At 32.9% G+C, this 13,904-nt stretch overlaps 1 protein-coding gene across 4 annotated transcripts in view; it reads right to left on the bottom strand.

The window, feature by feature from the left end:
* Positions 1-13,904, bottom strand: part of LOC150101862 (transducin-like enhancer protein 4) — a 271,453-nt gene that overhangs the window by 44,701 nt on the left and 212,848 nt on the right. For all 4 annotated transcript variants that reach the window (XM_090400931.1, XM_090400928.1, XM_090400930.1 and 1 more), the window contains 2 exons: positions 11,657-11,897; positions 8,441-8,460 (listed from right to left, as the gene is read on the bottom strand). In XM_090400931.1, the coding sequence (XP_090257057.1) occupies positions 8,441-8,460; positions 11,657-11,897 (261 nt within the window). The remainder of the gene's footprint in view (positions 1-8,440; positions 8,461-11,656; positions 11,898-13,904) is intronic.

The following is a 13,904-nucleotide window of genomic DNA, read 5'->3' as shown; positions in this document are numbered from 1 at the left end:
TATGTATGACTGAAAACTGAAAGTTCTGTGTCATAGAATTGGTATTCTAAAAAGTCTTCTTAGAAAACCAAAATTTCTGAAGCCAGTTCTGAATAACAACCTAATGTTTGAAAGATAATTATATAATACTATATAAAAAGTATCTTGAATATATTATATATTTTCTTAATTATGAAAAAATTAAAGAATGAAATTTTATATAAATTTCTTACACCTTTTATATTTTTAAATAATAATTATCTATCTAATTAACAGATTAGGAAACAGTGTTTTCATTTTGCAGGGTTTTTTTTGAAAGTATAATTTTGAGTTCAGTGCATTTATGACAACTTTAAAATTGTTTATAGTATTTTTTAGATTTAGATAATTATTTTATGAATGATAACGTTATGGTCTGTGTGATGTGCAGTCCATTCACATAATGCGATGCTTCGTTATTTCTAAAGAAGGTGTATTAGCTGGTACTCCAGTCTTACAGTCTTATTTAAGGCTTTATGCACTTCGACGTCTCACTCATTATCCCACTTCAAACGTAAACGAATTTCTGACATCCCTCATATTATTCCAGCGTATACTACAGATTCTTTTCTTTCTTTCTTTTCTTTTTTTTTTTAATTTCCTTTTTCCTAAATCCATCATTAACAGAAGAAACAAACGTACAATTAAAGAGAAAGTTGATTTTTTTTTCCCGATCACTAATTCCATCGAGTCCCATTGTTCTCCATTTGACACGAACGTTTTCCTTAGAGCAGTCAGGCATAATAACGAGAAGTTTTTAAATTCTCGCTCGCTGCTTCTACAGCGGTTGCGGCTCGCGCGGCTGAAAATCCTCATCACAGCATGATAGATAATTACCGAGAGAAGCGAGAATTAGCTACAGTGTTTTATTTGCCCTCCTCCATCAACACCATTTCGACGTAATTAAACAAGACGGTTAATTAATTAGCCGTTACATTAAGCGATAACGTCGGAACAGTTACGGCAGCGGCGGCACCAATCCACACTTGTCTAGTCAAGAACTATGCTTGTTGACACACGCTACATTAAAGCCTCCTAAGTACAAAGAGGGTGCGGTTTCGTATTCGGCAGCAAGAGTGCAAAAATACTTGACGAGAAACAAAAGAAGAGCGGCATACACTGTCTGTAGACACAGTTACAAGTTAATCGCTTCTTAATTACAATAAAAGTGTTTGACTCCAGTAAATAATCGGCCTCGTAAAAGAGCGCTCGGCTGGGTTCAACACTGTATAATCTGCTGTGGAGACACACCAAATATTGTCATTTTTCAGTGAAAGTGATGAACAATAGAAAACAAACGCATCACCAAACACTATACAATTTCGTCTCCTTACGTTATTTTTTAAAGACATCCTTGTGAAATTTTTAATTTTCTTTTTCCTTTAAAATCATTTTACTTTTTAAAAAAGTGGATAAATTTTTTTACTTTAACGAAAAATACTTTTGTTAAAAAACAAAATATTTTAAAATTGTTTTCACACCTTTTAGTTTTTTAGATGATAATTCTCTTATTTCATGGATTGTTTATTTTTGTTTCGCGCGCAATTACTGTTCTGGCAAAGCTGCTTATTTAACTACTGAAAAGAGAATAATAAGCCATTTAATTAATTAGTAGGGATTATAAATTTATGAGCATGCTATGCAACAAATATTTAAGTACAGAATTTTCTCTTTCAAGATTCTCTTACGATTGAGGTTTTAGTGCCAGACACTGTGCAGTATGCGGTTGGTGTGCTTTAGCTATGCCGTGTGTGGTCCTGATATGCATTTGGGGTGGTAGGAATAACAACGAATGTCGTTCTAGCATTTATTATTATATCATAATGAAAACGTCAGTAAGGATCGATACATGGCATAAAATATTGGAGGGAGAGGAAAATTCGAATTGTCTTTTATTATAATCAGTTAGAAGGTTTTTTTTTTTTTTTTACGAAACTCCAGAAAATCAATCAAAAGGTCACAACTCTAGAAATAGCATCGGAGCTAGTCACAAAATGGATTTTTACGTAATTCTTTCAGATAAATTTCCTACTTGTTTAATATAAAGCCGATTTAATGTCCAACAGCACATAAAATCACGATAGCTAGATAATCAAGAAACTGTTTTTTCATACCATTTCAGTCCTACAGTAAGTAAAATGTTGGTCGCATTGGCAATGAAAAAAAAAATTATATATATATATATATATATATATATATATATTATTATTATTTTTTTTAAAGCTAGATGGGTGAAGCAAGAATGCTTTTCATATTCCCCGCTATCTGTAGAAGAACATGTATAGATGGGGTAATATAGGGGTATAAGCTCTGGTCATTGCGGGGTAACGGCAATAGCCGAGCCTAAGTTAAAACTTCATTGGCTACAGCATTGCCATCTGTTCCCCTCTGATTTTTTCATCAATCGCAATGAATGAAAATAATCTATCTATTAAAGTCTTTTATAAAACATCAATACGATAGTGAGATTAGAACTCACAAATAGCAGACAAGACGCTATCAGTTGACTAAAGCAAATTTATTTATATTTACATTATACTTTGTCCTTTACAACTAGTTTCTTTTTAAGTTTTCTGTATTGTTTTAATAATTTCAAACACCATAAGAAAATGTATTATATTCATATTCATAAGGTCACTTTCCTCTAATATTGGACATTTGTATCCTTATTTATTTATGATTGAAGCAACCTTTACCCTCCCATCATATATGTCTCAAGTGTCTCTTCCATTTGGTAATGTTTTTATGATTTTAAAAAATGATTAAAGAACTATATCATTGTCATGATTTTTTTAGAAAAACATGAAGCTGCCTACTCGCTACTTAGATAGTGAAACAAATTAAAAAAAAAAGGTGTTAGATTAAATATATATTTTTAACGTTAATTGTTAATTATTAGCAATCTTATTTAACTAAATAATTATCAGTTTAATGATTAAATATTAACTGATAACTAATATTATATAATATAATAATTTTAATATATGAATAGATCGAAACTGCTACATTAATGTTCTCCTTCCCCGAATCTTTCAGTGATCGATACATAACAAAGTCACTTGGGAATGGATGTTACGATTTTCAGTTTTTTTTTTTTTTTCACTTTAGAGAAAACAACGTTTTATTAATTCTTAGAATTATGAAAAACCTCATGTTTCTTATGGAAATAAATGAACATTTCCCCGTTTACATTTCCCATTTCAGGTTAAGACAACAAACTTGTTTCGCGCATGTGCAAAGATATCGGTTGATGCTTTCCACTTTGCGTCCATTTGCCATCACAGAAAGAAAACAAACATCGACTTTGGTAGACGCATCTCTTTAAGTAAAGATAGCATATTTCGTGATCAGTTCATTGCATTAAATTAATTAAGTTTGCGTTTTCTCTCAAAGCAAATTTTAATTACAATCGTCACATTAATTACGGAGATGGGTCATTATTGTAATACAAGTTCAATTAATGCCATTGCCATGTGATTAATTTGATTATGTTTCCAGTTAATTTTGAATGCCAACCGATATTGAGAAACATCAAAAAGACCTATTGCGGTGTTGTACAGTATTGAAATTATACATTACAATATTTGTGTACATCCTATTGAACTCGCTAACTACAAAGAGATCCGAAGTGGAGTTAAAACTGATGGTTATTGACGTGCGACTAAATCTTCTAGAATTTCCAGTTAAAGAATAAAGGGAAAAATTAGCTCTAAGAATTACACACACTTAAAATTCTTTATTATTATTATTATATTAATGTTTCCAGGTATATTTTCAATAACATAGCAGTTAATAAAAGAAAATATTTTTTATTTGACACTCACGAAATGTTGTATGCCTATAATTTAAAAAGCAGAAAAATCTTTAGCCCAGTCATTAGTATCCTGACTGGACTAAAGATTTTTCTGCTTTTTAAATTAATTTTATGTATATTTTTTATTGTATTTTTATTTATTTTTACATAGTCTCCAGAAACCTTGTTACAGAGACCAAATATGAAACTTTTTCAAGCCACTTCAGCCTCTGTTAAGCTCGGAAGTGGTCTCACACCGGGCGATTAAGTTCATCTCCTACCTAAAGATAATCACAAACATAAAGTTGTCATTAAGAAAAAGAAAATTAAGGATTAGAAAAATAAGTTTGTTACCCAACACCGTAAGAATTTTGCAAGCCAAAAAAAAAAAAAAAACAACTGCCTCTAGTGACAATATAAATATCATATGATAGGTAGATAAATAAAATAATAATCTCGACACAGGTCACCTTAACTTAAATATATATACAACGCCTTCACGTCTTGGTTATATGTTAGAAATGTAATAGTCAAGTTACAGGCACTAGTAAGCTATAGTTATCAGTATGTCCTGATTTAATTTTATTATTACAAATGTAATTTTTTACTGAATAATTTTAATGAGAAACTGTAGACCAGGGATGTCCAACTTTAGGTAATCCGAGGGACACATTAAAAAAAATATATATATATATATTTATCCGAGGGCCGCATCTAATGCATATCTAGTAATTTAGTGAGCAGTAGCGACACCACCTTGATAGCTGAACAAACGAACAATACTAATTGTGCACTAATCACGCGCTCATGAACGGCGGAGCATGCGCGTTAGAACAAAACAGTAAGAACGCTTATTTGACACATCTAATATTTGAAAAATACATGGGTATATAGTGATGTAAAAACATCAAATAAAATAACCAACATCGAGATTATCGATTAGTTATAGAATTACAATATCTAATACGCATTCGATTCAATAAAAAATAAAATAAATTTCGCTTGTGAAAATCAAAATCCACAGGAGGGGCCGCACAAAATCGCACCGCGGGGCGCATGCGGCCTCTTTTTTTTGGACAGCCCTGCTGTAGACCATCGACTGTGTCTCACCACAAAACAGCAAAGACAAAATGTTAGAATGACTCATCTGAAGTTAGAAGTTTGCAGTTAAGCATAAGTAATAAAGGCCATAAAGCGAGGGTATTATATTTGTGAATTGCACACACGTTTTCCAGCAGATCTCTCTCTCTCTCTCTCTCTCTCTCTCACACACACACACACACACACACACACACTATATATATATAAATTTAATGTTATTTTAAATACATATCGCATTCAACAAAATCCATCAGAGTTCCAAGTGATGACGCAAAAATGGACGACTCTCCCTTAAGTTTACAAAAATACAATCGTATTAAAATTTTTAATAAAATTTAAAAAACATTAAACATTTTAAAATCTTTAAAATCCCCTTATAACGTAGATGTTTGGGAAATTCTAAGTGGTAGACGATTTATCCGCCCGGTGTGAGACCACTACCCTGCTTACTGGAGGCCTGAAGTGGCTTAAAATTACCTTGGGTTCTAGGTTGGGCTCCTGGGTTATCTAATCGTTATTCTACCTACGGTACTAAATGTACCATAGGTTTACAACCTTTGGTGGGTGGTCTTCATATAAAAATATTTTAAACTATTCGGCAACGTTTCCCATTGCTAGTCTTTAACATATAGTTGATTGGTTACGTTTTTCAAGTGCAATCAAATATTGTACTTAGGAATTAAGATATTTTAATTTAATTCTAACAACCTATTAATTAAACGTGATATTTCAATATACATGAAATGCAGAATTATTCCTATATTTGGACAGCAGGATATCTCGTAAACGCAAAGCTATTCAGTTCAAAGAAAAAGCCCAAATATGTAACAGCCAACTTTTAAATGAGCCTATTCTTCGACACAAACAAGTCGTCTGCGATATTTTGAACCAAGTCACCGCTCCAAAACATAATAAATGGTTGTCTATTCTTAATTAGTTGCGACCCATCTTCACAGTCGAGAGAAGGGGGGGGGTGGAATTTCCAATGACGAATTCTTGTTTAAAAAAATGTGTCGCTCACAATTATCGCCAGCGTTAACAGAAATAAAGAGACTGACAGTGCGGCACTTAATAAAACTAGAGACGCTTTTATTCGCCGATGTTTGCAGTAATATCACATTTAGAAGTACAAGAAAAAATTGACGTGTATCCTCTAATACATCATCTTCTCTTTCCCCCCTTTCCTTGAGGTATTTAATCAGTACTGCGCCCGTCTCCGCCGAACCGTACCGTACGCCTAAGATTACTCCACTTCTCAATCGGAAGTCTCTCTAAGCTATAACACACTAAAAATTTAATGTTCCGTTCTCCGTCAACTGCCGTACGATGCCCTCTTTCCCAACACCACCCTCCCGCACGACCGCCATTATGGCAGGCTTCAGAAGAAAAGATTTATTGGCTGACTGGATGATGAGGCACGGAGGGAGGTCTGCTGGATGTCACCGAGTCCCGGAGCTAGTATCAATCATACGGGCAGGCTGCGTGCCCCATCTGGTGGGCAAGGAGGGGGAAAAACGACAATGATGAGCGTCTCTCTCTCTCTCTCTCTCTCTCTTTCTATCGTTCCACGTGCACACAATTGGAGGGGTGACGCTATGTCGTCCCAGAGATACGATCACAGATTGGAGCTAATCTGCGGGTCGCTATATCAAGGTCAGAAGTAAAAGCAATAGATCATAACTATGAAGTCATTAAAGTGTAAAACGTCGTTCGAAAGGCTCTGTCTGCGATCGAAAAAAAAGTGTCGGAGTTGCAGGTCTTACTTCGTTCTTCATTAGTAAGTACAGATTTAAAAATACGAGAAAAATAAACAGGCGGTAAGTATGCTGCTACATCTTCCACCATGACTATTCGTAAGTGGTGAATGAGCTGCTAAGACTGCATCAGTGTTTATTCATAAGTTGTTGGGAATTAGTAAAGCAGTTAAGGCTAAGGGATCAGTGTTATGCCTGTTAATTGCGCATGTTCTTCTGGTTGATTTGAGGATGTAAAAACTTTTCGCCTCCGCATGAGACCGGCTAACTCCTTCATATCCACAAAACCCTAATAAAGCTTCTTTACTAAACTACTCAGGCTCGTATCCACAAAGGACGAATTGGCTATTAATATCCATAGGTAATTAATCCTTTGCTAAGCTTATCGGCTATTCATAAGCATTGAGATAATCCACTTCAAACATATTTTCTACTTTCGAAGCATTTAATGCTCATTATAGAATGACTAATAACATCCCATCTACTATACGAAAAAAAAAAAAGCTTTAATAAATTTCTAGAAAGATGTTGGCATCAGGTCTATTAATTCTATCAACAAAACGGATGTTATCTTTCCACAGGACAATTTTTTCCTCTATCTTCCGTGCTCTTTATCGCGTTTGGTTGAATTCAAGGCGAAAGTTAACAGCTTCTAGTCTCTAATTAAGTCCGGATTATAATGATAAATAAAGCATTCAATCCCACATTAACTACAAGACAGCCGCATCTGTAGATTCAGCAATGCCTGACGAGAAGACATTTAATGGGATCAGGGGAATTTCTAGCTGATAAGATTTTCTTCTTCAGATAAAATCAGTGTCGTGGTACATGTCTACTAGCAAGGGATGTAGCAAGGCGTATAAATTTTTGAACTTAACGTACTCTGATAGTACGTGACACACATTAAGAATGTATGACCTTGTCTCAACTATACATGTACGGCAGTATATTTCGACTGCGTGCAATCTCGATTCAGTTCCCCCAGCAATCGATATAAGCCGTTGTCAGCATGTTAACTGTATTATTTTTTCCCCCTACCTGTATAAATCATGTATTTCGGTGTAAGTATACAAGATTTATTAGTGTAGCTAACTCCCTTTCTCTTGGGGTCGCGTGTGAGATGTTATTTTATTTTTTTACTCTTCTTTTGGAGCGTCGGCACGAACATATGGGTAGCAATAGATTATATGCATACAAATGGTAACTTAAATTCACGACTAAAGTTTGCTACTCCTCTTGTCATATCGACGTAGGAAGTTATAAAAAATCATCATTCGTTTCAACAACACTCAACATCGAAGTGAATAAAAATTCGCTTTCAAAAACAATTGGTCCTTATAGTCCTTATAAGGACTGGCTTAAAGGGGCGAAGCAAGAATGCTTTTCATCTTCCCCGTTATCTGTAGAGGACAGTGTAGGGATAAGGTGTTATTGAGCTATTAAAGCTCTGATCATGGCAGGAGGGTAACAGCAATAGCCGAGCCTCAGTTAGAACTTCATTAGCTACAGCATTGCCATCCATTACCCTCCAAGGGTATTGGACTGAATGAATCAATCACCGCATCTCACGGTCGATTGATTCCTCAAAAACAATTGGTTTTTAAACACTCTTCTTTAATTATTCTTTTGTATTAATTACTAAATGGTGTATAATATTTTTTAACTTTTAATTAATTTATTTTTAAAAATATTTCTTATTTTTTATATTATTAAAACTATTAAATAGATATTTATAATTTTTTAAATATATAATTTAAACAAAATTGATACTTACTTGTCTGTCATCACTTAAAGCTGATTTTTCAGCGTGGTAATCCACAAAGAACATGATTAGTCAAAGAAGACAGCAGTCAGTGAGACAGAAAAAAAAAAAAAACGAAAAAAACGAAAAAAACGTTAATGCAACTAGTTGAAACATATAACAAATACTAAACACCAATTTTTTTAACATTAAATATTAAAAAGGTTAAAAAAAGTAAGATAAGTGCTACGTACGGAAAATTTTGTACAATGAAATAATATAAACAAAGAAAGAATAATAAGTAATGCAATAACTGATAATTTTTTTATTATTCAAAATATTTATAGTTATTAATGCTTACAATAGGTGGAAAGCTGGCATATAGTTACAGTATTAACTTGTGAAACGGCTCTGGATAAATCCTCAATTCTACAATTAAGTTATTGTTATTTGATTAATTTTATTATGTAAAAGTCCTATTACAACGTATTTGGTTACAATATCGGAGTTTTGTTCTTTAGTCTTCTTAGCGATTGAAAGGAATAATATTACTTAGGCAACTTCAATCAATCTTGTGCGAATTTTGGGTTGTTTATTTAAAGGGATTATGCGATTAGTCCCAATGAGTTACTTAGAATTTTTGATCATCTTATCGCCTATTTTTTAAGAAACGGAAAATATTTTTTACATTTTAATTAATTATTTTAAAATAATATTTCTTATTTTTTAAATTATTTAAAATAATAAATAGATATCTATACTTTTTTTTAGATTTTTTTAATGTTTATAATTTAGCAAAAATCTTGGTTTTTTTGTTTTAATCTTTGCATTTGTTCGTCCTGCTATCGAATCACTGTTCAATAATCTTTTCTTTCCCTTTTCATTAAAAAAAAAAAACATCTTGGTCATAATAAAATATTGTATAATTGAGCGACTCGTTTTGATGCTATGGCCCGAAAAAATCATTTGCATTTTCCATAACTGTATAATTTGTTGTAATATAGCTCATTTTATTGCACTTACAATAAATAAGGAAATCTGAAAATTAAGTATTAACTTTCTTTTAATATAATGCTGTTTAACATATAAATTGATAAAAAAAATATACATTTTAAATTATGATTGCAGTAAAAGCCCATTACGATGGGTTTTTACAATAAAAGTCTATTATAATGAGTACTATCTGGAACGAATGATTTACTCACTTGTAGCGACTAACTTGCCATGTAAAAGTGAATGAAGTGGGGGAATGCACTTTATCTACAGGAAGTAGAATGTTTATAATTTTTTGCTTTAATTTACCTTGAGTTGTTGATTAAACAATTGACTTTAAACATGAGACTAACGTACTGTTGTTCCATAGAATCGCATTCCTGACCAATCACGTTCAAAGAATTAAAATATGTTTTATCAACGGTTCTGTTTTAATCTTTGCATTTGTTCATCCTGCGCTACCAAGTTAATATCCAGTAATCATTCTTTACAATAGATGTTTTTATATCGTACTATCAGAGCATTAAAAATTACTTATAACGAGAATTCCATATAATAATATGCTTTTTTCATACTTGCGAACTCTTGTTATAATAGACCTCTACCGTATTATAAAGACTGTTATTAATAGATGGATTTTAAGGATATCAAAATTATAAAAGAAGATTTTATTGTGTATCCAGATGGAATACCAAATTTGGTTAGATCAGATATAGAGTTGCCATTTTTGTTCTCAAGTAAGGTGACGCTACTGGAGTTATATATACTTATCTGTTAAGCACGACATCCTTTAACTAAACTCATAACTTTTTATGCTTTTTCCTGCATCTTTCAGCTTTTTTTTTCTTTATTATTATTCTGCCTGGGAAGTGTCAGATTGGATTCTTTTAAGACTTTCGACGCTCTTGCGGTACAAGTAGGATATTCATCAGTTTTGTTACTGTCATTGCTTGTCACATGATGTGTCACCTACCTTGCCGACGGAAATACACGATGTAGGTTATACTGTCGTGACGGCGTTCGTTAGTCAGTCACGAAAGGAAGGGAACAAAAAAAAGGCTCGTGCTACAGACACCTTTCCCTACCGTCTTCCTAGAATTCTGAGACATCTCTGCCTAAGCGACATCCAACTTTACAGTCGACTGGCACGCATCAGCAAAAGTTTGGCCCACTATCACCGAGGCATTTAACAAACAATAAGTTAGCTTAAAATATCATTCGTCTATAAATCTTTCCTTTTGCTTGAAAGATGTCAGGAACACTAGTTTAGTATAAACATACTTTAGAAACTTTTTTTTTTTTTTTTTTTTTGGATTACCTAAAGTGTGAATTCTCTTTCGACAACTTTTTTTTTATGGTTTGTAACGAAGAAAAATCTGAATTAGTTTAGGTTTCTGGAATCACAGAGCATTAACTAAACGTGTAAAGACACGTTGCTGATGCCCATTGATTGTGAATCATTGACATGGTCATTATTGCAGTTTTCAATACATATCTTCTCATAAATAAATGAGGTAAAATTTTAAACTCTCACGTTTAATATACCGTATATACTTTTTTTTATTGCACAATATATATTCTATTTATACTTTTTTCTGCATTCTTTATTTAAATTAAAATTGTTTTAATTAATTTTAGTTTTCGATTAAATTTGACAATTTAAGATGAATGACATAAATACACCTATTATAAAAATATAGCATTTTTTATAAATAAACTTCTGAGGGGAATATGCTTTATGATTATGTTTGTTATTTATGTAATAAGTTATTTTGTTTGATATTTAAATTTAAAGACAACTTCTATCGTAAAAAGTTTTTTAACTATTGCAAGTTAAAAGCCCATGTCGAGGAAGGTTTTTTATTCCTAAATTTGCGTGCAGGAAAGGAGAATATTATCTAAATGAGAGTGCACGTCACGACAGTGATTGGCCAGAAATGCTGGTGCAGTGAAGTGGGTTTGTCGATAGTGCGAGCAATTAAAAAATAATCGTCTCTCGCTAATCTACTGTGACTACTCAGGCTTATAGTGTGCCGTTCTCTAATTATCTCTGTGAGCTCATCCCAACCTACTAGCGATCATGTTTCATTAACTACCGCTCTCTTCTTATCAAAGACTCATATATTCCCCAAATAACTCCCCTGTTTTCATTCATTTTCCATTAAACCCCCTATCGACTGTAAAGTTCACCCGAACCAGCGAAGATAGTTCAAATATTTACTCACTAGGGACCAAAGAAACAATTAAGGTTCGTACAATTCGAGCTTCTCTTCTCTTCTCGATGCTCCTTCAGAGCGGAGGACGCGGCCACTGCCGCTGCAGACAAGTGAGAATTCGGGGCACCTGCTGCCAAGGAACTTGAAAGGGCTAACAATCCTGCGGCGCTGCTCGGTGGCAGGGTTGGAGGCTGGAGGCCCGCCATTGCTGCAGCATGAGGCATCATGGGAATGGGCGGTGCGTGGGCGTGAGGCGGTAGTTGCTGGGCATGCATCTGTTGCTGAAACACACAAAGAAAACAATTTTTTTTTTTTTTAATGATCTAAGTAACCTTGCAACAATGAGTCGCGCGATGTTCTTGCACGCATGCGCACTTAATAACAGGTTCTATTGGAAAGTTGATTTCTCTATAGTACACTTCGGTAGTCACATGGACTTTGGTAGCAGGTAAATACTTGTGACCATTTAAGGGAGGGACCGGTCACAGGTATTCACGTCACTAGATTTATCACACATGTTCTCAGATATCTCATTTCTATTGCTAGGCAAAGTTGAGACACTTAACGAATTATGAATTGGAAGGAGAACCACACTTGATTCATGAAAGTCATTATTTGGGAAGGAACACAAAATAGGTGAGTTGACTGCTCAAAATAACTTTCCATTGTTTGTTCAGACCATCAATACTTATTAATAAATACGACATACTTCTGGCTAATTGGTAACCTTCCAAGTAAAACTGTTTGGAATATAACAAAATCTAGGAATAAAAATATTATTATTATTATTTAATTTTTAAAATCGTGTTTTTAGGTGTCTGGGTGTATGGTGTTAAGAATTACAATATTTAGAGTATTAAACAATGTCCAAATGGAAGTCATTTTTAGAGCAATATGTGGTTTATACTTTTACTCAGCAGCCCCAAATTATTCATACATATATAAAGTGTCTTGAGTTGCATCAATTGTAAAGGAGGCCTGTACACTTTTGCTATTATATATATATATATACGATCCGTATGTACCGAAATTGTACCGAAAAGTACATACGATACGATCCGTATGTACCGAAAAGTTGCAAAAATCGCTATTTTTGCATAACTATCGTTCTGTTTTTCTACTTGATATTGTGACTTACATGCAACATATATATATATACCGCATAACTACAAATGTGTGTCTTCCTCTCTTTTATAATTCTTTCAAAAATATTTTTATTTGGTGTTTTTGTTACTTTATTATTTTTAAGGTAAAAAAAAGCTAAAAGAAGAAATTTTTTCTCAATCTTTTAATAATATAATATTTTAAAATAAATTATAAAAATATTTAATTTTTTAAAATAAATATAATATATATTATTTAGTTATAGCAACTATTATGTATACCTTATGTAAAAGTGAAGGTCAGTCGGGAAGGATTATTATTATTTCCACTAGGTATCGGGTATAGAAATTCAATGAAGGTTGTAGAAGATTGCCTCGATCTAGCAACCATCGAGATTAACAGACTTCTAAAGTTATTTAACGAATGCAAACAATTTCGTGTAATTTTTTTATTTTATTTTATTTTATTATTATTTTTTTTTTTGTGATTTGTCGTCAAATAAGACAAGTCATGAATTTGTCCTAACCGTTGATTGTAGTTACCCTGTCATATTTATAGGTTTCGTTTAATTGCAATCTCTCTTTAGTCAATCTCTTTAGACTCTGTCATGTTTCTTTTAGAGAGAATCCATCGATGCAAAGCACTGTTTTAAATAAACACAAATATATATTGTTTGCTTTCATTCACCAATCCAAATAGAGCGTAACGTTTCTTTCAAACTTCGCTGTTTCTGATTTTCAGTCCAATAAACTCGCAGTATGCTTTTATCTGATCACGTTAGACATGGAAGGACTGATCAATGAATGAAGCCTTGTACTAATAATCAATCTATCCGCTAAGTCTGGAAGTAACGTTTTGGGTTCCTAATGATGGATACCTTCGAATAAAAGAGCTCCATTTGACTGTTAAATACCAACTTTATTCGTGATATCCCAACGGATAATCGCCGATCGCTTAAAATCAGATTTTTGCTTAGCAATCGAATTTAAAGTTGTCTTATTTACAGTTATGTAATTTAATTTAAGTACCTGGACGACAAGATGGAATATATCTCTATGATTGTCTCAAATTCTGTGTTTAGACACCATTCAGTTTTTTGTATAACAAAATAACTGATTCGAATTTTTGATTATTTATATAAGCGTATTAATATTACTTTCACCATAACTTCTCCTCTCTGGTTA

The sequence above is a fragment of the Typopeltis vanoorti genome, chromosome 11 (assembly GCF_054136105.1).
Source record: "Typopeltis vanoorti isolate ZY-2024b chromosome 11, IOZ_Tvanoo_1.0, whole genome shotgun sequence".
Lineage (NCBI taxonomy): Eukaryota > Metazoa > Arthropoda > Arachnida > Uropygi > Thelyphonidae > Typopeltis > Typopeltis vanoorti.
The sequence above is the reverse complement of the archived record's forward strand: the minus strand, read 5'-3'. Positions and strand labels throughout refer to the sequence as shown.